The sequence below is a fragment of the Bos grunniens genome, chromosome 12 (genome assembly GCF_055505025.1).
Source record: "Bos grunniens cultivar Pamir isolate PY7600 chromosome 12, Bosgru_T2T1.0, whole genome shotgun sequence".
In the NCBI taxonomy this organism is placed as follows: domain Eukaryota; kingdom Metazoa; phylum Chordata; class Mammalia; order Artiodactyla; family Bovidae; genus Bos; species Bos grunniens.
This window is the reverse complement of record NC_141176.1, coordinates 83,048,272-83,071,744: the sequence shown is the minus strand read 5'-3', so window position 1 is coordinate 83,071,744 and position 23,473 is coordinate 83,048,272. Positions and strand designations below refer to the sequence as shown.

Below are 23,473 nucleotides of genomic sequence, written 5' to 3'. Positions count from 1 at the left end.
CTGAGGATTCAGCTGCGGCTCAGAAGGGCGGGAAACGGAGGGAACCCTCGGAGAAACTCTTAGAACTGAGACCTGAGCGTTGCTTCCTGGCACCCAAGGCCCCAGGGCCGGGTCGCAGGTCCCATCAAGTCAGGTCGCCAGTGGTGAGGACTGGGGGCTGGGCAACTGGTACCCGCCGAGTGCGAGCAGGGCAAAGGGCCGGGTACCTCACTGCCTAGTGGCCTGGAGAGCTTGATTCGGGAAAAGCCCTTGAATCCGAAGTCTTCATCACTTCCGGCCACGACAGAGCTCAACTGAAACGCAGTGTTGCGGGTCCCCGTGCTCCCCTCGCCCCAGCTTTTGAGAGGTCTCCCCCCCCCACCCCCCCCCCACCCCCGCCACTGTCTGCTAATAAACCCTTCTCCCAGTTGAGCACCCACTGGGGAGCACTTGGGCTGAGCTACAAAAGTCCTCTGACCCTTCGAGGGGTTCCGACCACCCTCTCCGCCCTTGAACCTGCCTCTGGCGCAGCCCAGATGGCGCAAGGTGCTCCAAACCGCTGGGCACCCAGCCCTTCTGCAAGGAGGCCGCCCTTGCGGAAACCACGCGGGATGGGGTAGCCATAAAGCAATTGCAAAGGCAATAAAGGCCAGCTCAGTGGGTCCCCCAGCTCCTTTCTTGTCCACCTCCCCGTCCCCGGCGTACCCCCTGCTCCCCACCCCCTACCCCCGCCTGCCGAAACAATCAGACAAAGGCTCAAAAGCCAGGAAATGTCCAATTCACTTCCCATAGAATTTATTAATTGCCCACACCCATCGCGAGGAGACTTGGCTGAGTCCAGGGACGACCGGAGGGTACCGGGGAGCCGCAGTACACCCCCTTCCCGGCCCTCGGAACAGCGGGGAGCCATGAGCGCCCGCCTGGGCACCCCGAGACCGGGTTCGGCCGCCTCCAGGCAGCGGAGCGCGGCCTGGCCGGCTCGGCGTTGACGGCGTCTTCCCACCCTCTTCGCGCCTTGGTTTGGGGCCGGGAACCGGTTGGGGTTCGGGGTGCAGCAGAGAAGTCTGGAAATCCACGTTCCCCGAGGAGCACCTGTTGACCCTAGAAAGGACATCTCCATGGATCGCCACGTTGCTGGCCCCACACCAGCACCTCCGCTGCAAACGCGCAGAGAGGAGCAAGGGTTTGGAGGCTCTGCCCTGGCGACCAGCACCACCGCGGAAATATGGGGCTAAATCCACAGGGGAACTGGCATAACGACTTCTACACCCTTTTGCTTAAAAAAAAAAAACAAAAACAAACAAACAAAAAAAAACCACACTAGTATTTATTTTCTTCAACCCCCTGGAAATTGTTGGTGTTTACTTAGGAAGTGTGACACAGTTATTGGGTCCTTAGAAACTCGGGATGTGAAGGGGTTTTGATTTGGCTCTCAAAATGGCTTGAAAAAGAACCAGCGCACCTGGGGTCAGGCGGGTCATCACAATAACAAAAAGCGCCTCTACAAAATAAAAAGCTCTTTTATAAAGAAAGGCAATCCGGAAATCCACTGCGAGCCTTCCTGATGATCATCCAGCCAGGCCTATTCTCAGGTTTAATTGGCAGGCGGTTTATTGGCGCCTTATTGGTGTTGATTGAAATTTTGCTTCCAGTTCTTTCTTTTAAGAATTAGCGTCTCAAGTCGATTTACCTGAGTCAATTATCTTTTTTAGGGTCTGAGTTTGGTCATAAGTTTGCAAATATTCATTAAACACATTTCACAAGTATCTCTCTTTCTCATTGCTATCCAAACCTCTATCATTTCCTAAGTAAGATTTTCTTTTTTAAAGCTTCCCATAAAAAGAAATTGATCAGGGAGCTATATTTGAATTAAGACATATTAAATCGATGACAGATACATATCACGCTGTGTTTAACAAGAGTTGTACAAGGAGGCGGGTTCCAGATTCCGGCAAGGCTCTGCTGCACCATTATTCACATTTTTACAGCCTCTCCTTCATGCCTTCACCCATTAAACCATTAAATTTCAGCAATTCAATAAAACAAAGCAGTTATAATTTTGAGGAAAAGCTATTTTGAAAGAGGTGGAGGTACCCATTTTATTGCACAATAAAAATGCTCAACAGTCTATATTAAAGGCTAGGTTGGGCTTATTTTCTTCTTTCTTTATTCATTCTTTTTGCTTTGTTTTTACTTATAACCTGCAGGATTGCATGCCACGCTGCCATTATGGACTTGTTGATGATTATCGCTAAAAAATTCAAATAGAGGAGCCTCATTTGCAAGGTTCTGAGAGGAAGTGAAGACAGTGGACAATTACAAATAAGATGCTTTCTTCATAAACCATTCATAGAGATGACACAGTCCTTCCTTCACCTTGCCTGGGTGGCTTGAGACTTTTTAAGTCTTGGAAAAAACATTGTGAAAGACTTCCTCCTCTCCAAATACAGATATGGATTTTGTCTCTATTGTTTATTAAATTGTTTTTTGTTGTGTTTGCACTCAAGCCTTGCTTATTTCACCTTATTTGAGCTTCACTGAAGCTTAAAGAAAATACCCATTTGAAATCTGATTGTACTATTTTCTTTGTTGGTTTGTCAGTTTTATAAGAGTAATGACATTCTCAAGGCTCGAAGGGAAATTCCCTGTTAAACATTGTTCACACCAGTGTAAATGCAGCTATGGAATCAGCTCTTATCAAAATAATTCTTCCCACTTCTCAGGATGATCTCACAGATGATGGCTTTATGGAGTCTTTTTTTTTTTTTTTTAACTTGGACAGCAAACGAATTAAGTGGGTAACATGTTTTACTGTATCCCAAACCGGGAGGGGGGGAATTTTAGTCATGATTTCTTTTTAAAAAATAATTTTATGTAGGGCAGCAGAAACAATTTAAAAACCTGACTTTAATTTTTGAGCACCATGGCATATGGCAAAATTTTAAGATGTTTTCTTTTTAAAAACTAAATGGCACTTTAGGGCAATAAGAACCCTTAAGTGTGAGGGATGTCACATTTCACTGCCCCCTCCCAAGTGATGCAAAGACCTATTTCTCTCTTCAAAAAGATTTGATAGCAAATCGCTTGAAAGGGGGTGAGGCTTACTTTTTTTGAAAGCCAGTTTTTATGGTTTTCAAGGAAAGCATCTCTCCTGCTTGATGAACTTTTTAGAAAAATGGTAACAGGTTATTCTATTAGCACATAAAGTGCAAAGATACTGCTTGCTTTTAAAATAATTATTTTATTGGCTTCAATCTAACTTGTGGTCCTTTCGGAAAAAATGAGGCACCCATGCGGACTGCATTCTGCACCGGAAGGAGAACTTCTGTTTAAAAGATATGGTTTATTTTAGCCGCTTCCCCCTGGACAGATGCTGTCTGTCCTGCCCTGCCAGTGTATCTCGGAGAAGCAAAAGTTAGAATCACTGCCCGATGCCCCTCCCCCTCCGTAGATCTAATTGGAAGTGGCAGATCTAGAACCGATGAGCAGTGAGATTACACTTCGAGCTGACTCCTTTGAACCATGCTGAAAAGGATTCCATGAGCTAAAAAGTCTAGGTAAGACGGTTCCTTTGGAGAAAGATGTATTTTAACTTCACCTGGTGTTTTGCAACCAATAAGATTTTAATATCCTTTCTCATTCCGTCTACTGTCTGTGCGCCCTCCGCGAGCGCTCGGCAGATTGAGTGCCTTCCCAAATAAGAAGTTTCCACCATCCTGTCCTCGAGCACGATGGAGGCCATACATCTGTTCACTCCCTCCTCCCCCAGAGAACAGCCCGGCGCTCTTCCAAGGGAGGAGGTAAGAAAGTGTTTGGATGCTGGAAGGGACGCGGTGTGCCGTGAGAGAATGCTTTTGAAGTTGGGGGCTCCCCCTCCCCTCGCCTTTTGCTCCCCGAAGGGGTCCCCCAGCCCAGGGCCGCCTGGCGCCCTTCGGCCGCGTGCCGGCGCACGCTCTCCGCAAGGCGCGTACTGGGAACGCTAGGCGCTGCGCGCGCAGGCCGGCCGCAAACTTTCTGCAAGTGCAACTTGGGCATCCCGTGGGAGGCGGGGACGCGGGACTCCGGGGGAGGAGGGGGCGCGAAGCGAAAGCGAAGGCGGCCGCGAGCGCGGGGGCGCGTGCCCGCTGGGCCGAAGGCCGGAAAGGGAGCCAATCCGGCAGCCGCGCCTGCTGCCAATCACGCGGCTCCCTCCAATCCCACCCTTGCCATTTCCAAAATCTCGGTCCCACTGTGCAGCTCCGAGGTGGTGTCCGCTCGGCCAATCGCTGGAGGACCGAGTGGGAACGGGAATGAGCGGAGTTAGGCGGCCAGGACAAAGAAGTTAAAGAGCGCCTAACACATACATGTTTTTGAGGGCGGGCCGAGAAGGGAAAAAAGTACCCCCAGGGAGAGTCCATGGGTCTGACTGTGTCGCTCTGATGGAGCCCCCTTTGAGCAAGAGGAACCCGCCCGCGCCGAGATTAGCGGATCCGGCCGCGGCTCGCGCCTGGCCGCTGCAGAACATGACAGGCTTCCCGGCGCTGGCCAGCGCGCCCGCCCACTCCCGGGTCCGCGCCTCGGCCGCGCACCTCCGCCTGCGGGACCCGGTCGCTGACCCCGGCGTGGCCCGCGCTCCGCTCAGACCGGAGCACATGGCCCAGGCGGGCGCGCCCGGCCCCAGACCTCCCTCCCAGGCGCTCCCGGCGCCGCCCGAGTCCCCGGCGGCCGCCGCCCGCGCCGCCGCCTCGGCTGTGCACCCCGGCGCCCGCACCGCCCCCGGCGGCGGGGGCGCCCGCGGCGGGCCGTCCCCGGCGCCCCCGCCCCCGGCCCCTCCTCCTCCCCCCTCCCCTTCGCCCCCTCCTCCTCCCCCTCCTCCCCCCACCCCTCCTCCTCCTGCCCTCTCGGGCTACACCACCACCAACAGTGGCGGCGGCGGCAGCAGCGGCAAAGGCCACAGCAGGGACTTCGTCCTCCGGAGGGACCTTTCCGCCACGGCCCCCGCGGCGGCCATGCACGGGGCCCCGCTCGGAGGGGAGCCGCGCTCGGGCCCCGGCTCCCCCCAGCACCCGGCCCCGCCTCCCGCCTCGGGTGGCATGTTCATCTCGGCCAGCGGCACCTACGCGGGCCCGGACGGCGGCGGCGGCGGCGGCCCGGCGCTCTTCCCCTCGCTGCACGAGCCGCCAGGAGGCCCCGGCGGCCACCCGCACCCGCTCAACGGCCAGATGCGCCTGGGGCTGGCAGCGGCCGCGGCCGCGGCAGCGGCGGCGGAGCTGTACGGCCGCGCCGAGCCGCCTTTCGCGCCGCGCTCGGGAGACGCGCACTACGGGGCGGTGGCGGCCGCGGCGGCCGCCGCCCTGCACGGCTACGGAGCCGTGAACTTAAACCTGAACCTGGCGGCGGCGGCCGCGGCTGCGGCCGCGGCGGCCGCAGCCACCGGACCAGGGCCCCACCTGCAACACCACGCGCCGCCCCCGGCGCCGCCGCCGCCGCCGGCGCCAGCGCAACAGCCCCCCCACCTCCCGGGGGCGGCCGGGGCCTTCCTGCGCTACATGCGGCAGCCAATCAAGCAGGAGCTGATCTGCAAGTGGATCGACTCCGAGGAGCTAGCCGGGCCGCCGCCGCCGCCTCCGGCCGGCGGCTCCAAGCCCTGTTCCAAAACTTTCGGCACCATGCACGAGCTGGTGAACCACGTCACCGTGGAGCACGTGGGCGGCCCCGAGCAGAGCAGTCACGTCTGCTTCTGGGAGGACTGTCCGCGCGAGGGCAAGCCCTTCAAGGCCAAATACAAGCTCATCAACCACATCCGCGTGCACACCGGCGAGAAGCCCTTCCCCTGCCCCTTCCCGGGCTGCGGCAAGGTCTTCGCGCGCTCCGAGAACCTCAAGATCCACAAGCGCACTCATACAGGTGGGTGTCTGTCCCCGGCCGCCGCCGCCGCTTCTGCCGCCGCTTTCTCTTCCTCCTTCGTCTCCTGCTCTTCATTTTTTTGTTTTCCCCTCCTTCCGCTGCTTCTCTTCGCATCTGTATAACCCGGACATGTGACTTCTTGTTTTTCTCTCCCTCCCCCCCCCCTTTTTTTTCTATGAATAAGTAATTCGATAGCACACACACAGGCCCCCGCGCTCCGTTCCTACGCGCTCGACTCTCCAGCGCTCCCCGCAGCCCGCTCCGCCGGGACCGGCCACGCGCTCCAGCCGCCGCCGCCGCCACCGCCCCGGAGCAGAAGCCGCCGCCGTCGCCAGAGCAGGAAGGCGCCCAGGACGGTCGGCAGCCCCTATCCGCCCGGCTCCAGAAACTTGGGGAGGGCGATGGGGAAGGAGCGCAGGACCGGAGCCGCTCCGGCGGCACTTGCCCCCTCACCGCATGGCAGGCCCCGCGCGGTGTCCGAAGAGCGGGCGTGCTTGGGGCGCGTGGGGGGGGGGGGTTAGCGGTGACATCGGGGCCGCGGGGGGCCCAGCGCGGTGTGACCCCTCCGGGACGGGACAGGAAAGGGAGTCTTGTCCCTTCCGGGCAGGGTGTAGAGTGCGAAAGGAATGCGCCCCCCGGAGACCTTCCTCCTACACACACAAACACACACGCACGCGCTTACACAGTCGCCCACCGTTACACACCCCACACGAACACGTTCACGCGCGCACACATCACACCAGCAACAACTTCACACACCCGTGTTCTTCCTGACCCCCTTCCTCAGAGCTGGGACACTCTTGGGCCCTGATCACACAGTCACACTTGCTCATTCACACGCCTTCATACACACCTATACTCACACGCGCCGTCACACGTTTTATCACACGGGCCCTAGAGGGTGCTGAGAAATTGGTTTCCGTCATTTTGGAGAAGGTTTTCCCGAGAGGAGGACGGAGCGGGCTGCAGAGGCTCCTTGAGGCCCATGGCCCGCGGTGGGGCCCCTTCCCGCCCGCCCCGCCCCTGCCTTGAGGGGGGGGGGTGTGCCCCCTTTTGGGGTGAGGACAGCTGCGGCCTCGGGCGCCGGGTGGGCTCCGGTGGGCCGTGCGCCCCCTTGGAGCGGGCGCGCGCGCAGGGCCGGAGCGCCGATGAGCGCGAGCTCGGTCGGGATTTATAGGGACAGACGAGATTATCCCTCGGAGGACACTTAAGTAACTGGAGTTTACGTTTGGCAATTACTTGGCTGATTTATCGGCGCGGTGGCGGCGGCGGTGGCGAGGAGGCAGCCGCCAGGCGGGGGCCCCAACACCTGGCCAGCGGCCGAGGCTACGGGGAGGGGCGGGGAATCTGCGCGAGGAGCCGGGCCCGGGAGGCCCGAGTCTGGAATCCCAGGCCTCCCTCCTGCCGCCGGGAACCGCCAGGCCTCCTGTGGCCTGGCCGATGCCCCCGGGCTGGGAGCCCGTTTTCCCCGGAGGCCGGTCTGCCAGCCACGTTGTTTTCTCATCGGGATCGGCCCGCCTTAAATGTTTCCAAAAGGAGATTTCCCACTGGGCTCTCGTAAAACCTCCCCGGCCCCTCTAAGCCAGCGGCTGGCCCCGGGGCCCAGCACTTCCCGACCAGACGGAGGCCTGGGGTTGTGGCGGTGAAGCGCCCCCCGCAAGGGGAACCCCCTGACGGCGCCCGCAACCTCGGGCCCTTGCGGCCTTTTCACCTCCGAGGGGAGGGGACCTTCCCTCCCGGCCCGGAGATTGCCCCGGGCTGGGGCCGTGCTCTACCGCTTCGCGCCCGGAGCTGGAAGCTCACGGCGCGGGTGCCGGCCCTCCGGTTCCCCCGGGACGGGCCGCCTCCCTCCGCCCGCCTCAAGGGCGCGCCCCCGGGGGCGGGGACCCGGGCCGTTTGGTTTTCGGGTTCCCAGCGCGCAGGACTACGTCCCCGCACGGCTCGCGGCGGCGGCCTGGGCCTCGCAGGGTCCCTGCGGCAGGGATGCGAGCGCCCGCCCCTTGATGCTCGGATCCGCGCTGGGTGCTCTTGGCGGTCCCTGGGCCGCTGAGCCATCGATCCTCGTGTCCAGCGGGGGCCAGCCCGGACTCCCCTCCCCACCGCAACGCTGTCCCTTTTTGGAGGGGCGGGGGGAGCGGGCAGTTATCCGGGGATCGCGGGACAGGCTGATCAAAGGGAATAATCCCCCGACCACTCCAGAAGGCCCGTTTCCTGACCCACGTGCCCCCAATTCCATTTATAACCTTTCTTGGAGCTTGACTTGGAGTTCTCACACATAGCTTCCCTCACTCTCTAAAACCCTATAAGTAGTTAAATTCCGACGTGACCCCACTGTCAGCGTCTGAAATGTAAACACTGGGGCCTCTCACCCTTCCTACTCAGGTAGAGTTGGCTCTCTCCCACCTGCCCACCCCGCGAATAAAATAGGCAATTCTATCACCCTTTCCTTTTTTTCTATTTTCTTCCTCCATCTCCCCTTGTGCTGGCTTTTCTACCTTTCTTTCCATATGGTATCTGCCTTTTCTGGGCCTGATTCTTAATGCTTCTCTTTATCGTGAGCAGTGGTGAAGCTTGCATCGTCCAAGCCGTTTATTTTGCACAATAAATGCTTAGCCTGTGCAGAAACACAATGTTCTAAAAAGCAACATTTGCATAGGGTGAATAAATCCACTTAAGCCTCCATGTTGAAGAAAAGCTGATTATGCTTTTTAGGGGGAAGAATGCTATATTAAGTTAGTATTATCTCCAACTTAAAGTGGAATATGGAATCAGGACAAATAACCAGTGTTTTGATAAAACTTGATTTCTGTTGCAGCTCCTCCACAGAGAATTTTTAAAGGGTGTCACTACCATCGCATTATGTTGTGTTTTTCCCTCTTTGTAGGCCAGTGTAGGAGGTATATGAATAATAACTCAATTTTTAAACAATACTTCCAAGTAGGGTAAGTTATGTTACAGGCATCTGAATACTTTTCAGATGTGCTAATATACTCTTGGCACTGAAGTAGTTATTCATTGCTGAAGTTAAAAGAGAGAAAATTACACCGAAATACCTGTATAGGAGAATCCACCACAGAAAATTTATGTACACTAAGCTGTCTTAATAGTTGTTTGGCTTTTTAAAAACAATTTGTTGAAAAACAAGGAAAAGACTGTATCTTATATATCAGCAGAGTAGCTGCTGAAATGTAGAGAAACTCCTTTTAAAATAATTTAAATATAAGGAATAAATATATTACTATACCACAGTATGTATGAGATAACGTTCAATTATGGACTCAAATACATCAAGTTCATGGATACTAAGGTGAGGGGGGAAGTCATAACTGCTACCTGCTGTCTTTCTGTCCTTGCTTTTTAAGACCAAAGTGTAGAGTGTAGGTTACTGTAACTCTACTGGGTTATCTAGTTGTCTTAGCATTTCTACTGCCTGCACCCAGGACCTTGTGTTTAAAAGGCCCTGTGTTCCTGGGGTGGGTAGGACAGCTTAAAGGGGCAGTGGGCCCAAAGACTCTGATAAATAGCATTTTTTTTCCTGTTTACTATCAAACAGTATGTTAGAAGAAGCCTCTGGCTGAGGTATGTGGTCTTTATTAATGCTTGTTAAGGTTCTGTTCTGCTAGGGTCTTAACTGCCCAGTAAGTTGTGAGAAGAGCTGGGAGAAGGAAGAGGCCAAGAGCCTATTCTGTGCCCAGCTAGGCTTGTAAAAAATCTAGTGGTCAGATCGTGGTTTTCACAGATGTCTTTATTTCTGGGGAGATCGGGGTTTTGGTGTATTGCCTTTCCTTTCCATCAGTGAAATCCTGGGGAACTCTCTGAAACAAAATGCCATTATTATAATTTTACTGATCAATCCCAGTTTACTTTTACTTGAGTATCTGTTTATTTTCCTTCTCCTTTTTTTACGGTCTTCACCTAAGCTGTGGCTTTGGAAGTTATTTCAACAGCATTTATCTTGACGGGGGATCTGTTTGAATTTTTGTGTGTATAGACCCGAGGGGGACAAGGATGGAGGTATTTGGGTCCCCGTTGAATTTCAGCGTTATTGCCTGATCCAAGCCCTTAGCCCTTCTCGCCTTGACCCCTATGGTACTTCAGGGTCGACATCCAGCCTCTCCCAAAACCCAAGTCCAAGGAGAGCCTCCAGGCCAGGGGACACCAGGCCCATCCTGGAAGTATCCCTTCCCTGTAGCATTCTGGAACCTGGGAATTGGGAATTAGGCTGGGAGTCGGTCTTCAAGAGAATGGGAAGTTGCATCCTTCCATCTGCTTGAAGATTATTCTCTCAAGTTCAGAGGACTCTGAAGACCCCCTGTTAACCTCCACTGTGCTTTCTTGCAGGGGAAAAGCCTTTCAAATGTGAATTTGATGGCTGTGACAGGAAGTTTGCCAACAGCAGCGATCGGAAGAAACATTCCCACGTCCACACCAGCGATAAGCCCTACTACTGCAAGGTCCGGGGCTGCGACAAGTCCTACACCCACCCGAGCTCCCTGAGGAAACACATGAAGATTCACTGCAAGTCCCCGCCACCTTCTCCAGGAGCCCTGGGCTACTCATCAGTGGGGACTCCAGTGGGCGACCCCTTGTCCCCTGTGCTAGACCCCACCAGGAGTCGCTCGAGCACTCTGTCCCCTCAGGTGACCAACCTCAATGAGTGGTACGTATGCCAGGCTGGCGGGGCCCCCAGCCACCTGCACGCCCCTTCGAGCAACGGAACCACTTCCGAGTCTGACGACGAGGACATGTACGCGAACCCTGAAGTCATGCGGACGATACATTAGATTCGATCAGTCACCATCACTATCAGTAAAGTAATAAGTGGGAGCCCTTGGACCGCATCCTAACCTGAGACAATGCCGAGCTTGAGACAAACCCTCGACTCAGACTTGCCACCAGGTCTAATTAGCCCTATTTATTTAGTATGAAACCCTATGGTGTTGGTACATTTAATTAATTTAATTAAGATATTTGGGCTTTCCCCCCCCTTAGAAAACAAACAAACAAACAACAACAACAAACCCAACCAAGCTGGACTTGTATGTTGCAGGGGGACAGGACTGGGAGCAAACTGTGCCAAGGAAGATAAATGGAGAGATCGTAGTTCATCGAGACACACACTGCCAATGCAATAGATGTAGTTCTTTACAAGGGTGAGAAAAAGAGCATTAAGTCAGCACTCAACACAGCGACAGGCCCTCTGCACTTCCCAGAGTGCCTCGGGACTGCCTTTGACACCATAATGGAGCCCCTCTGCTTCCCGCCTGGGCCCTAATTCTGCAAAGGCCTCTTGATTGTAAACCACTCACACTTGCTGCATCACCAACAGATCCTGGACTGTACCTGTGTCTGAAAATATTTGTAAAGACCCTTTCAGTTCTAATACTTGTAATTTTTCATTCCCACTCTTTTATTACTGATCTCACCATAACACAGTATTTTTATACAGGATTATTCCTTCAGTACCCTGCTTGTATGATTGAAAAAAAGAGATGCAGCAGCCTAGTACATCTCCAAGTATTGTGTTACTGTGATTGTTCAAGCAACTGGAGAGAAGAACTGCTGCAGTAGACAACTGTGAAACTGTGATATTTTATAAAATAGAAGAAATTCAAGTGCTTTTTCTTTTTTTTTTTAAATCAAAAATCTCAGCTGCTGCCTCTTTACTCTGTCTAAACTTCCTGTGTAATAAAAATACTATGTTTTAGATCCTAAGTTCTTGGGATGCCAAAATTCACAGGCAAGTGTAAGGAGGTGTGATGTTGGCAACATGCCTATTTTTTAGGAAAGCTATTGTTTTAAAAACAGGCCAACCCCTCTTTTATACTATTTATCGACCTTTTAAAAAGTCTTTATTTTTCACCGCTGGAAACTGCATTTTAATGCATTTTCTTCCACCTGAGCATACAGAACTCTATCCCACTTGAAAATTACACTGTATGATTTACATTAAAAGAGGGGAGGGAGTTGCTATACATATTAAAATTGTTAAAAGGTTTATAGCTACCACCAAACACTGATGAATGTGTGACCTTTGCCAGAGCTGTCAAGCTAGGATAAAAAAGGTCAAGGACCTAGGACAATAACTCTTAGTCAATTTATTTTTGGTTGGTACAACACATCTCATGTGCAAAACGTAGTCCATCATAAACATCATACAAATAGACTAAAGAGCACTAATTTATCCTCAGAGACCCTGAAGACACCCCTTCCCCAGGGTTTGTAGAAATTTGTTTTGTGTGCTGTGAGTGGTGGATGTAGTCTTGTCATTGTTAATAACTTGTATGTGAACACTATTCTTTGTACAGTTGAATTAATTTATTTTCAGACATCATCCTTTTTTTTTTTTTTTCCTGGAAGAGTTCAAAGCACACCAAAGAATTATATTATACATTTTGGTGAGAGATGGTCATTTATGACCTACGATTTATTTAAAAAAAAAAAAAAAGGAAAGAAAATGGGAAAAATATATTTTTAAGCTTACTTGAATGAACAACGTAATGTGAAAACCAGGACTCTTCCTGCATGTCTCTTTTTTGCATTGTGTTGATGAGATTATATATAGTTTATAGATATATTCTATTACTAGTACAGTGCATGGTGCTGTCACTTTGAAAGCCTTTCAATGTTGTCTTCAGATTGTTATGGTGAATATGAAACATGCAGACCCTCCTTTATAAAGAAAAAGACCATAAAACTTGAATATAAAACAATTCTACATCTTTAAAGTTTATTTGATTTTCGTATTATTCATTTTCAAAACTCTTTCAAATAGACAAAATAAGATGAGGTATGAACTTTGGGGGGATAATTTATGTATCGTAAACTTATTCAAACAAAATATTCCTGATTTATAATGAGTTGTTTTATTTATACAACTTTTTCAATGGTAGTTTGCACTATTCTTTATTATGCTACAGGTTTATTTATTATGAAACAAAGGAATATGTATTTTATGTATTTTGCCATGCGTAGGTTAACTCTGCCACAGATTTATTGGTTTCTGATACACTTAAAGTAAAAACTTAAAATGTGTACCTCCGATAGAAAGCAAGAATGATTATGAAGTAAAGAGTTTAATAAAAGTATTCTTCCTATGTATCGCTTATGTTTTACATGATGGCACATCTCTGCCATTCTCTTCCAAACAGAACAGGTTGCTCATGTAGTAACCATTCGATTCTCTTCCCTTGATCTCTTTATTTCTTTACCCTCCCCAAGCAATAAAATATGTTTACAGCTTGGTCTAATTTACAATCTAATCTAAAGAATACAGTATATTTATGAAGACTAAGCCCTGCAGGTTGCACAGCACAGTGGCATAAATCTCAGGGGTTACTGTGCCCATTTGTTAAAATTAATAATAGCCTTAGTGATCCTCATCAGTGGAGAGCTGAAAAGCAAATTTTATCGTTTCTTTGCTGTCCAGCCTCTTTCTAAAGAAAAAGGATAACAACGAGGAAAAGATGGAGAAAAGGACAAGTGAGATGTTTGCAGATACAAAGAAGCTGAAAGAATCAGGAGCTAAGGTGGGTATGGAGTTCAAAACATCCTGAATGAAGCTGAGTAGTGGGCACCAAACACCTATTTATTAGGTGATGGGAATCAGAACCCACTTATACTGTGGTTTACTTGGAAGTTGAGTGGAGATAAGTAATTTAGCCTTTTGGGGCAGGTGTTATGAAGAAATTTGCTTCATTGCCACAAAATGCCCAAGTGGCTTAGAGCAGTAAGATTGGCTGTCCATATTAACAAGGCTGAATCCTTGTTTGTTTTTAAGCTGACTGATACAAAACTGATAAAAGGCAACTATTCAAAAACAATCGGTAGTAATGTCAATAAACAGTTCTCCAAAAGGTTAGAGTGGGCTTGTTTTTTTTTTTAAAGTCGGGTTCAGTTAAACGTAGTAAAGGGGAAAACAGGTTGCAAGGGGTTATTTGAAGCCAGATGACAATAACCAGAAGACGAAGGAGAAAAACACTCAAATGAAGTCCCCAGTCAATGGAAAAACTTATAGCTCTCTAATGAAGTTTCTCGTGAAAAGGGGGGTGACACAAAGCCACCAAGACATGAATCATTCATGGGAAATATAAAAGATAAAAGATATCTGACAATGAGCAGAACCTTGTATAGAGTGTATAAAACAAGTTTCCCCTTCTTATTTTCTGCTTTTAAAACGCACAATCTCCCACTCCCAGTGTCTCTGTCCAGTCTATAGAGTTGAAATTGACCACTGCTCGTCCTGCGCCACTTCAAAGTAATTTAGTCCAGAACGGAAGGCTTGGCGCTTGGACAACCTTCATGGTGTGTTAAGATTTCTATGGCAATTGGCAAGCAAGAGGTTCCCATCTGAATATGTCTCAAAGAAAGCCACTATTGACACTAAGTTGGCTATCATCAAAGACTTTATCTTTCCTAGGCAAAACGTGGCCCTCGTGGCCCTTGCGAACGCTGTTTAAATCATCTACCTTTGTTTTCCAGGCTGGGAGGATCTTCAAACACAGGAGTGTTTGTTGTTTATATGTGTTTTTCCCCATTTAGGATGCTCTTTGGTAAAGCTAATGCTCCTAAATGCTAGAGTACAGAGAAAGAGCTGGTGGGCAGGCATTATATTCTTTTAAAGAGATGGAGATGACCACACAAGAGGGATAGGAAAAGAGGAGGCCCTGGAGACAGGAAAAGAGGACGCCCAAATTCCTTGAAAGCCAAGTCAGAACTGATCTGTGACATCACAGTTTTGCCATTTATCCCAAATATTGCATTTGGAAGCTTTCAGAGACCATATTGGTTCTCTATCCATCTATCATCTATCTCTTTCTCTATGAAAAGGAACAAGAGATGTTCACCTGAACTATTTGTTATTCCAGTTTGGCTGGGAACTACAACTGGGGTGGCAGCTGCAGAGACAATCTGATTTCTCAAGTGGTCACCTTAAGTCACAGGAAAAGCAAGCTGCACAGAGAAACAACCCAGACGTACAGTAATACTTTCAGCCGGTCACACCACACTGCCCGCTGGTCCCTCCACCAGCAGTCTACCAAAACAGACACGTGGCCAAGAAAGCCATCCTTCCAGGGCTGGAGGGTTGGGAAGGAGGTCCACGGTGACAGGGCCCTGGGGTGGCCAGCACGCTTGGCCTCTGTGAGGAAAATCTCGCAAAAAACTCACACTCTTGTCATCTCCCACGCCCACTCACACTCCGGAGCACACATTCACATAGGGGAGTGCCTAAGCAGGCACAGATAAGTTCAAAGGCATGTTCTTTGAAATTCAAAGTACTGCTTTTATGGTACATCCACGCTGAGTGTAGGCATTGCTATGGCAATGGGCAGGGCCAGGGGAGTCTGGCAGGAGGGTCCACAGTATTGGAGACACTCTATTAAGATACAGTTGCAGTGACCTTTCCTTTCATTCCAAGTTAGCTCCCTCGATTTTCACCTGATCAGAAATACATATTCCATATCGCATTGCCTATTTGTAATAGTATATATGTACAGGCATATATGTGTCTTTCCATCCACTTTTTTTGGTTAAGATTCCCCCTTAGAATCTCCCAGCTTGAGAGAAAGGAGAAAGAATGAGGAGAGGAGGAGAGAAAGGCCGGTGGGGGTGGGTGATGGCAGAGGCCGGGGGCGGGGGGAGGGGGGCAGGGAGGGGGGCAGGAGCGCCTCAGCCCGGGTTCCTCTTCCTTCTCTCCCCACCTAAGTACTTTTATTTGCAGAGCGATTGTTCTTTGTTTATTTAATACAAGTACTGTGTGAATGGTGAAAAATAAACACGATGAAAAATAACCAAACAGATGATTCCTCCGAGTGAAAAAGCCCGGACTTAATAAAAGTGCGAAGCAGTCACCGCTGAATGAGAAACCCTTTGAAGTGGAACTTATTATAGGAGGAATACTTCGGGGTTGCCTTAACGACGCCGCTGAATCGAAAGCGCTCGCCTTTGTCAGCGATTTGTTCTCCTTTGCTGGGGTGCCCGCAGAAATTACTTACATGGGCTGCCTTAACATGCAGCCTGCAAATCAGTAACCTTGCAGCTCAGACTTGAAGACGCCACTGGGCCACGGACAAAAAAGAAGTCAGGGGGAAACGCACCAACCTTTCACGCCGGGTCCCCGCGGACGGGGGCGCACCGGGCGGGATGGGGCGGCAGATAATAAGTTGTCTTACAACGGCCCCCACCCTCGGTCCCCACCCCCACCCCGACCCCTGAGCCCAGGCCCGGGCCCCCCACCCCCGGCGGCCGGGGAAGCTCCGGCCTCTCCCAGGCACTCCAGCGAGGGGCGCTCTCCCGCGCGCGGGCCGGGCCTGGGATGTTCCCAGCGGCCCGGGCCATATTTAATAAGGGTCGTTTATCACCCAGGCGCTTTGAAGGGTCGCCTCCAGCCCTGCGCCCATTAGAAAGGCGGAGGTGACATTTAAACTCCGTTTTCAAGGCTCGCGGGGGGATTTCAATGAAAAGGCAACTCGTTTGTCTTATGAGCCTGGAAACAACCCCCTTCTCGCTCCTTTTGACCACATGGCATAACTCAAAAACAATAGTTCAAAAGTGAAATGGCATCGCGGCGTTCACTGAGAGACAGGCCCCCATCTAGCACCAGAGAAAAGAGGGAGCCCGCAAGACAATGTGCTTTTTGTGTCTGACTCTGTCACAAGGATTGTGTTGTTTGCTTTGGAGGCTGCGCCTGTTACACTTTCCTGAAAGTGCTTGTGTTAAACAAGAGTTATAAGTCATCCCAAACAACAAACATTTTGATTTTCTTTGCCTAAAGGGCTTTCCCTGGCTATGGGCACCGTGAAAAAATAATGTCCTTGCTGAGAAAGGAACACCAGTAGTAGCATTAGAAGCGGGCGCATTAAATATTGAATGACACGGGAAAAAGAGCTTGTCGAGGGGGCACTCAGCCTTAAAGTCTTTCTTCAACTTTGTCTTCGCTGGCTGCTGGACTATTTAAGATGGTATTAATTAAGGCGGCTTCGGGTGACGCCGAGCCCGCCGGCCCCTCGGCCGCGCTCCGTCAATGGGCCTGTGTCCCCGCGCTCTGCTCACGCGTTGGCTGGGCCGAGTGCAAATGTCACTTCTCATTTGGAGGCTGAAGTGAAGGGCCCATCCTGCATTAAGGGCGGCAGGGATGTAGTAGGCAGCAGGCGTTAAAGGAATACGAGGGGCTGGGGGCCGGGGGCGGGGAGGCGGTGACTCAATGGGAACAGCTGCCCTGGGCCAGGGACGAGCTCCCGCCGCCAGCGTGCACGGCTTTGGACACCTTTCGGAGAGGGTTTTTCGGCAAACATCGGCCGCGCGGGCCTCACTGGGCTGGGACACCCAGTCTCCTTTCCAAAGTCTCCTCTTGCGTGGGGACCATCTACACCCCAGCCCTCCAAAACTCGAGTAGGCAGTCTGGCGGGGAGTTCTCTTACAAAGGGAGTAGCTTCTGCAAAGAAAGACAAAGGCCTGGCACAAACCGGCTTCATTCCTGGCTTCCTCCTCCCCCCTCCCGCCCCTTCGCGGATCACAAATAAAGCGCCCAAGGGCCTCGGCCCAGGACCTCCAATCCAATTTTACAGACGGTGAAACTGAGACCTCAGGCCACGCTCAGGGTTCTTGTCCGTTTTCCCGCTCAAGAGTGGAAAGCAGAGGCCCTCATGGAGACCGAAGACCCAGACTAGGGAGGAGCTCTGTTTAAGGGTGCCAACATCCACGCCAAAGATCCCCTTCTCCCCAGTCCCAGGCATTTGATTCAAAGCAAATGGAAGTTGGTTTCAGCAGCTGGAAATTCCTAACATTAAAAAAAAAAAAAAATGAACCTTTACTGCCAACTAACTGTGGCATAAACGCAGTGCGTGTTTTAAGAAACTCTGCTATCAGTTCTCCATAGGAGAGACAAGACTTGGCTGCGGAGAAGGGGGCAGAAGACTCTGGGGGATTGATTTCTGCAGCCAGATTGCCCCCATGAGGGCCCGTGTCTCCTGGTGTGGGGCTCCAGATGGACATGGGCCTTCTCTTTTATCACAAGGTCCCTTGGAAGTGGGAAGAAACTCAGTTACATGCTCTTTCGTGTGTGTGTGTGTGTGTGTGTGTGTGTCTGTGTCTGTGTGTGTATGAGAGAGAGAGAGAGAGAGGGGTTTGGACCCTAGATGTACTGCACAGGCGTCTGGCACCCTTAACTCTGGATTCATTTACATTATCTGATTCTCCTGGGGATGTGCCCCTCAAGAGCTCCCTAGGTCCTCCAGGTAAGGCGAGGTCACATTTCCCAGAAAGCCATGCTGCAGGAGAAGCAGTTCAAGCCAGGGTGTGGGGATGGGTAGCTGGGATCAGTCTGCCTGGAGACTAGAGCCTGCGGCCTGCGCCCTCCACCTAGTCGGGAGCTGGAGGCCTCGCTCTAGGGTGGGGAGCCGCCTGGTGGGGGCCGATGTGGGCGGTGGGGAGGAGAGGGGCTGGGCCAGACCAGCCCCCCCCTACCCCCCCACCCCCCGCCCCCTCGCGCAACAGGTCTGCAAAACCAGACACTGGGGCTCACGTGCTCAGTTGCTGACCTGGGCCATCTTTCTTCATCTTTTTTTCGGTCCCCTTCTTCCTGACTCTACTTTTTTTTTTTTTTTTGCACAAACAGGCCGCAGGTCAGGGCAAGAGATGCAAAAACGCGGCCTTTTGGCCCGGTACACACTGTCCAGGGTGGCGCGTACACACACACAAACTCGCTCAGGCACAACTCGCCCCCCGCGCCCCTCCCCCGCCCCCGCACTGGGCACACGCCCGGGCTCCAGGCACCTTGCCAAGAACGCGCGAGCACCCTGCGTGGCACACTGGCTGAAGTTCCTGCACGAAGTGGCGGGGGTGGGGTAAAGAGGGAGGGGGTGGGCGGCGGTGGGCGCCGCCGACTGCTGGCGGGTGCGCACAAGTTCAGTGCTCAACTGCCCGCTCCTAACGAGACCCGAGATCCCTTTGGAGAGGCCCTCGGGAGCTGGCGGCAGGGCTGGGAGTGGCGTGGGTAAGCTGGCCGGCGCGGGGCGCGGGCGGCGGGGCACGAGGGCGCGACAGGAGGAGGGCGCGAGGGTGCCCGCGGCCGGCCGGGCGCTCCGAGAAGTCAGCGTGAGCAGCTGTGACTTCACCTATTAGCCCCGATGTCTTTCCGAGGAGCCTGGTGGAGTTAAACAGCCCACAATGGGCGCTCTGGGGCGCCTCCAGCCTGACCTCCACCCGGGTTTAATAGTTTCATAGGAACTTCATTAAATCAATTACTTAGTGAGCACATCATCATTTATTTGTAATTAGCAGCGAGGAGCGCGTTCTCTCCCCGAGCCCCGCGGCCCGGGTCCCAGCGGGGTTGGCGGAGTTGTGCAAGCACTTTTGTTTGCTCGAGTGTTGACTCCCGGCATTATTCGGCCCCGGTAATCTTTACGTCTTAATCTAGCATTCAGAGGGCGAAGGGAAAACAAACAGGGCGCAGGCCAGAGGCCAGCCCTGCGGTCCCGGCCGCGCGCGTAGCACGGCCCTCGCGCCGCGCGCTCAGGGCGCGTCTCCGTCGCCCCTTCTCCATCCCGCGGAGAAGGCGAGGGACCCCACCGGGCAGCTGGAGGGGAATGAGGCAGGCCAGGTTCGGGGAGGGCGGGAAGCTCAGAAGGAAAGTGGCGAAGGAAGAAGAGGTGAAGGAGCGAAAAGAGGGAACCCGGAGCCGGAAAGCATGTCCCGCAAAGCGAGCGCAATAAGGAAACGTCCAGGCTCGTGCGCGTGTGCCGGCGGCGTCGGCGGGAGAGTGCGTGTGCATGTGTGTGCGCGCGCAGGGTGTGCGTGAAATCACATCCATTTCAGCTGCTGGGAACAGGGCGGGGAGAGGCGAGCGCCAGCGGGAGGTGCCGGCCTGGCGTGCGTGAGGACACCTCGCTGGGTGTCCGAGCTGCCAAAGGGCTTGCATTTGGGGGGGACTGCAGCCCGGGGCGCAGCTCCATCGCAGCCCACAAATTGCGAGCGAGTGATTAGCGATCGGGAGCGGGTGGGGTGGGTATTGCTGAAAGCCGGGCCCGAACCTGCGCGTGCGGAGCAACGCGAGTCGTGGCCCTGCGAGGAGTTGTTGATTCCTTTCGGGTGTAACTGTCGTTCCCCATCGTCGCAGCGCCGGCCGAGAAGCCGGCAGGTCGTGGGGGTCTTGGCTGCCGGGGCCAGAAACGTGGGCGACGCTGAAACGTCGCCGCGTCCCCCGCCGGGCACCCGATTTCCGCTCGCGGTTTCATAAGTCCCTCCGGCACAGGAAACGCTCACGCTCGACTACAGCGGGAGATCCCAGCGCAGGAAATGGGGGGGTGGCGGGGGAGGCGAGGGGTCACTGACGATCCGGCTCGGGTTCTCAGGAGCCCGCCAGTGTGCACAGCTCAGAGGTTAGCAACCGGCTCGTGGGACCCTCCCTCCCCCTACCCCAGGAGTGGGCTTCCAGAAGCAGCCCTGATCCCAGAGGGTCCCTGAGGTTCGTCTCCCAGGTGGCCCTCCTGTCTGAACTTTGGAGGAGAGGGTCTTGAATTTCTCCACCGGCTTTTGTGGCCAGGCCTGTTTAATCCAGGTTGGTATCTGGAGGCTGCGTGAAGGCAGTGGTTTTTACCCTGTTGGCTCAGTGTGAGCGCAGAGAGAACCTGGTGCGTCAGTGGGTGGGGGCTTGGTGATGAGATCTGTCCTGGGGGGAGTGGGGAGGGACGCTGAGGGGTGGCCCCAGGGCCTGGCTGTGGTAAGTCTCCTGGGAGTGGCAGCTTTGTTTGCCTGGGACCTTCAGGTGGGCTCTCCTGGGGCCTCCAGCTGGGAGAGCCTGTACCCATGACACCACCTTGAGGTGCAGAGACCCCCACGGACACCCCCCCCAAGCTGATGCTGACCCACCCTGGATTATCTGAGAACTTGGGTCAACCGGAAAAACAGGAAGTGTATCCAGAAAACAGCCTGCCATCCCCTGGCAGGGCAGCCACGGGGAGAAGCACCTTTTAAAATAGAAGAGCACTTTGCAACTTGGCATACTTCTTCCCACCCCCCAAGGCGATCCACGCTGAAGTAGTCAAAACGGTCAGGCTTCCAGAAGGATTACCAGACAAAGCAAATATGTATGCATAAAGCAAAACACGATCTTCTCACACATATCTCCAAACACTGTAAACACCAGCTCTCCTTAGAACCTGTTGGCCATGTTTCTGCTCTGATATAAGGAACACTTATGCAGGTTAAATATATGTTTGATCCTTCAAGACTATACACAAACAGACACAGAGTTCCAGCACATTTAAACACAACCTTGTATATGATCAGGGCCTACCCATCCCATCTAACCAAATTTTGGGACAGCCTTGAAGGAAGCAAAACTGAGAAAGACTCCTTTTGAAAATAACACTAACATGGAATTCACCCCTGACTTGTCTCTCTCTGCTTCTTCCCCTCAACCTTGCGGCGACCCCTCCCCCGCCCTCCCCCAGCTTCAACAACATTTAATAAAACAGCATCATTGTAGGGAGAAAAGCCAGTGAGTCAGGCAAGCACTTTATGAGCTGGCAGTGACTTGGGTGAAGCAGCTGATGTAGAAAACCTGGATGCTTGGGCTGCAAAGTTCTCCTAGATAGGCAGATGTGGCTTCTCTGCCTGCTCCAGGTCCTGACAGCTTCAAGCCCATCAGCTGGCTCACACCTCACACTCTGTTCTGCTTCTGTCTTTACCGGGTCGCGTATCACAGGCACCCCGCCCTGTCCAAGGCCGTGGCTTCACAGTGGGAGCCCTGCATTTGCTCCCCACCTCCTTCCAGTGGGCCTTCCCTGGCAGGTATGGGACCCTCCAAGCCCACTCCCCTTATTTGTCTGGGGTCCTCGCCCTTGGGCCCATCACCTTGAAAACGAATAGAAGTCTGCTCACATTGTGTCCTTGTCCCCGTTGAGGGCTCTGAACAGGCTCCCTCACCAGACGCAGGATGCCTCTTCCTGACCTGCAGGGAGAAGAGAGCTGGCCATGACAGACTGTAGATACAAAGCTGACCGAGGCCCATGTGACTGACCCGGAAGCTCCCGGGAGCCTGCTCTGGGGTAATAGCACGTCAGGGAAATTTAAGGGAGGGCCAGGGAAATTTAAGGGGATACTTGGAATTGCGAACTTATGCCAACTGTTTGTCTCCTTGTTGACCGCCCTGGCCATGTCTTACATAAACTGATGCATTAGAAAACCTGTGTTCAAGGTCGAGTGTCTGCTGTGTTACTGAGAGAAGTATCTGGGCACCCTTTCTGCTTTCAGACCCGACAGCATGGGTGGTTCCCTGTGTATCTGTGAGGGGCAAAATCGTGACGTGATTCACGGCAAGTGCAGGTAAACGCTGCAGTCCAGCAAGTGCCATCCCCCCCGCCCCCCCGGCCGACGCCATTTTCCTCACCTTTGACTTTCTAGACCTTTCTAGGGACCGCATAAATCCAAGGGCTGAGGTGGTCCAGAGGTAGAAACGTGCCTTGAAAAGAACCAGTGTCCTTGGCCACTGGCAAGGAGACTGGGGTGTTGAGTTAAGATTCCTCCAATCTGAAGAATGCCTGTTAGGAAAGGGCAGAGGAATATCATGAAAAATATCCTTCCGGCTTCTTACATTCCTTTAATGGGAAGGCTTCCCTGGACTGCATGCCTGTCTGGAGAATTGTAGACATAAAACTTCCCATTTCTTTAAGAGCAAAGGAAGCCCAGCGTGCGCCCTGGGGGAGCGGGGCAGCCTCCCTCCAAGGCCCTGGGGAGGCCGCTGTGAGCCCGTGGTGGAGGAGACACTAGTAGGGGACGGAGGGCGGAGAACTCATGTCCACTGCTCACGTGCTTTTCTCTCTCTGTTTAAAACATGCTGGTAAAATATGTGTGACATAAAAATTACCATCCGAACCATTTTTAAATATACAGTTTTGTGACTTTAAGTGCATTTACATTGTTGTGCAGCTGTCAACATCATCCATTCCTGGACCATTTTTATCTTCCCAAACAGACTCTGTCCCCATTAAGCACTAACCTCCCATCCCCCTCCAGCCACTGATAACCTCTGTTCCACTTCCTCTCCTCCTTTTCATGACTCCACTCCTTTTCATGACTGAGTCATGTTCCAATACATGGATCCATAACATTTTGTTTACCTGTCAATGGACCTTTGGGGTGTTTCCACCTTTTGGCTATTGTGAATAATGCTGCTAGGAACATGGGTGTCCTCACAGGCCTTTATATGTACCCATGTACCTGTGTATTATACTTTTCTGTGAACCGAAGGAAAACACTTTAAAGGGGAGCTTCAGCCAAGAATTGAGAATATCTGATTTCTCACTTGGATCTGGTTTTCTAAGGTCAACAAAGTGCAGCTGGATCTCAAGGGAGTATTAAAGCATTGTTTTCCAGTTCCATGGTATTCCCATCTGTGTGTGCATGTGTGCGTGTGTGCGTGTGTGTGTGTGTGTGTGTGTGTGTGTCCGGCCCTACCCAGTGCTGTTGCTTCAGAGGAACTATTAACACATTAATATTATCAATAGCAGGCAGTGCCTTAACCATTAGGGATTTATGAAAACATCTGAAGCAAGTCGTTTCAAAGCGCTGATTTGTTTTATAGTCAGTATTACATTTTATGACAGGC

General features: G+C 52.4%; 1 protein-coding gene and 1 long non-coding RNA gene across 2 annotated transcripts; one reads left to right on the top strand and one right to left on the bottom strand.

The window, feature by feature from the left end:
* Nucleotides 1-940: 940 nt before the first annotated feature.
* Nucleotides 941-22,324, bottom strand: LOC147362003 (uncharacterized). The gene is made up of 3 exons (XR_015138439.1): nucleotides 22,256-22,324; nucleotides 21,748-21,817; nucleotides 941-1,080 (listed from the first exon to the last, which is right to left on the bottom strand). It is a non-coding gene; the product is annotated as an uncharacterized LOC147362003 (long non-coding RNA).
* ZIC5 (Zic family zinc finger 5) lies at nucleotides 4,237-12,962 on the top strand. Its single transcript, XM_086330447.1, has 2 exons — nucleotides 4,237-5,865; nucleotides 10,207-12,962. Exons 1-2 carry the CDS (start codon nucleotides 4,323-4,325, stop codon nucleotides 10,647-10,649), a joined length of 1,986 nt encoding a protein of 661 aa, XP_086186573.1. The 5' UTR covers nucleotides 4,237-4,322; the 3' UTR covers nucleotides 10,650-12,962.
* Nucleotides 22,325-23,473: the final 1,149 nt, after the last annotated feature.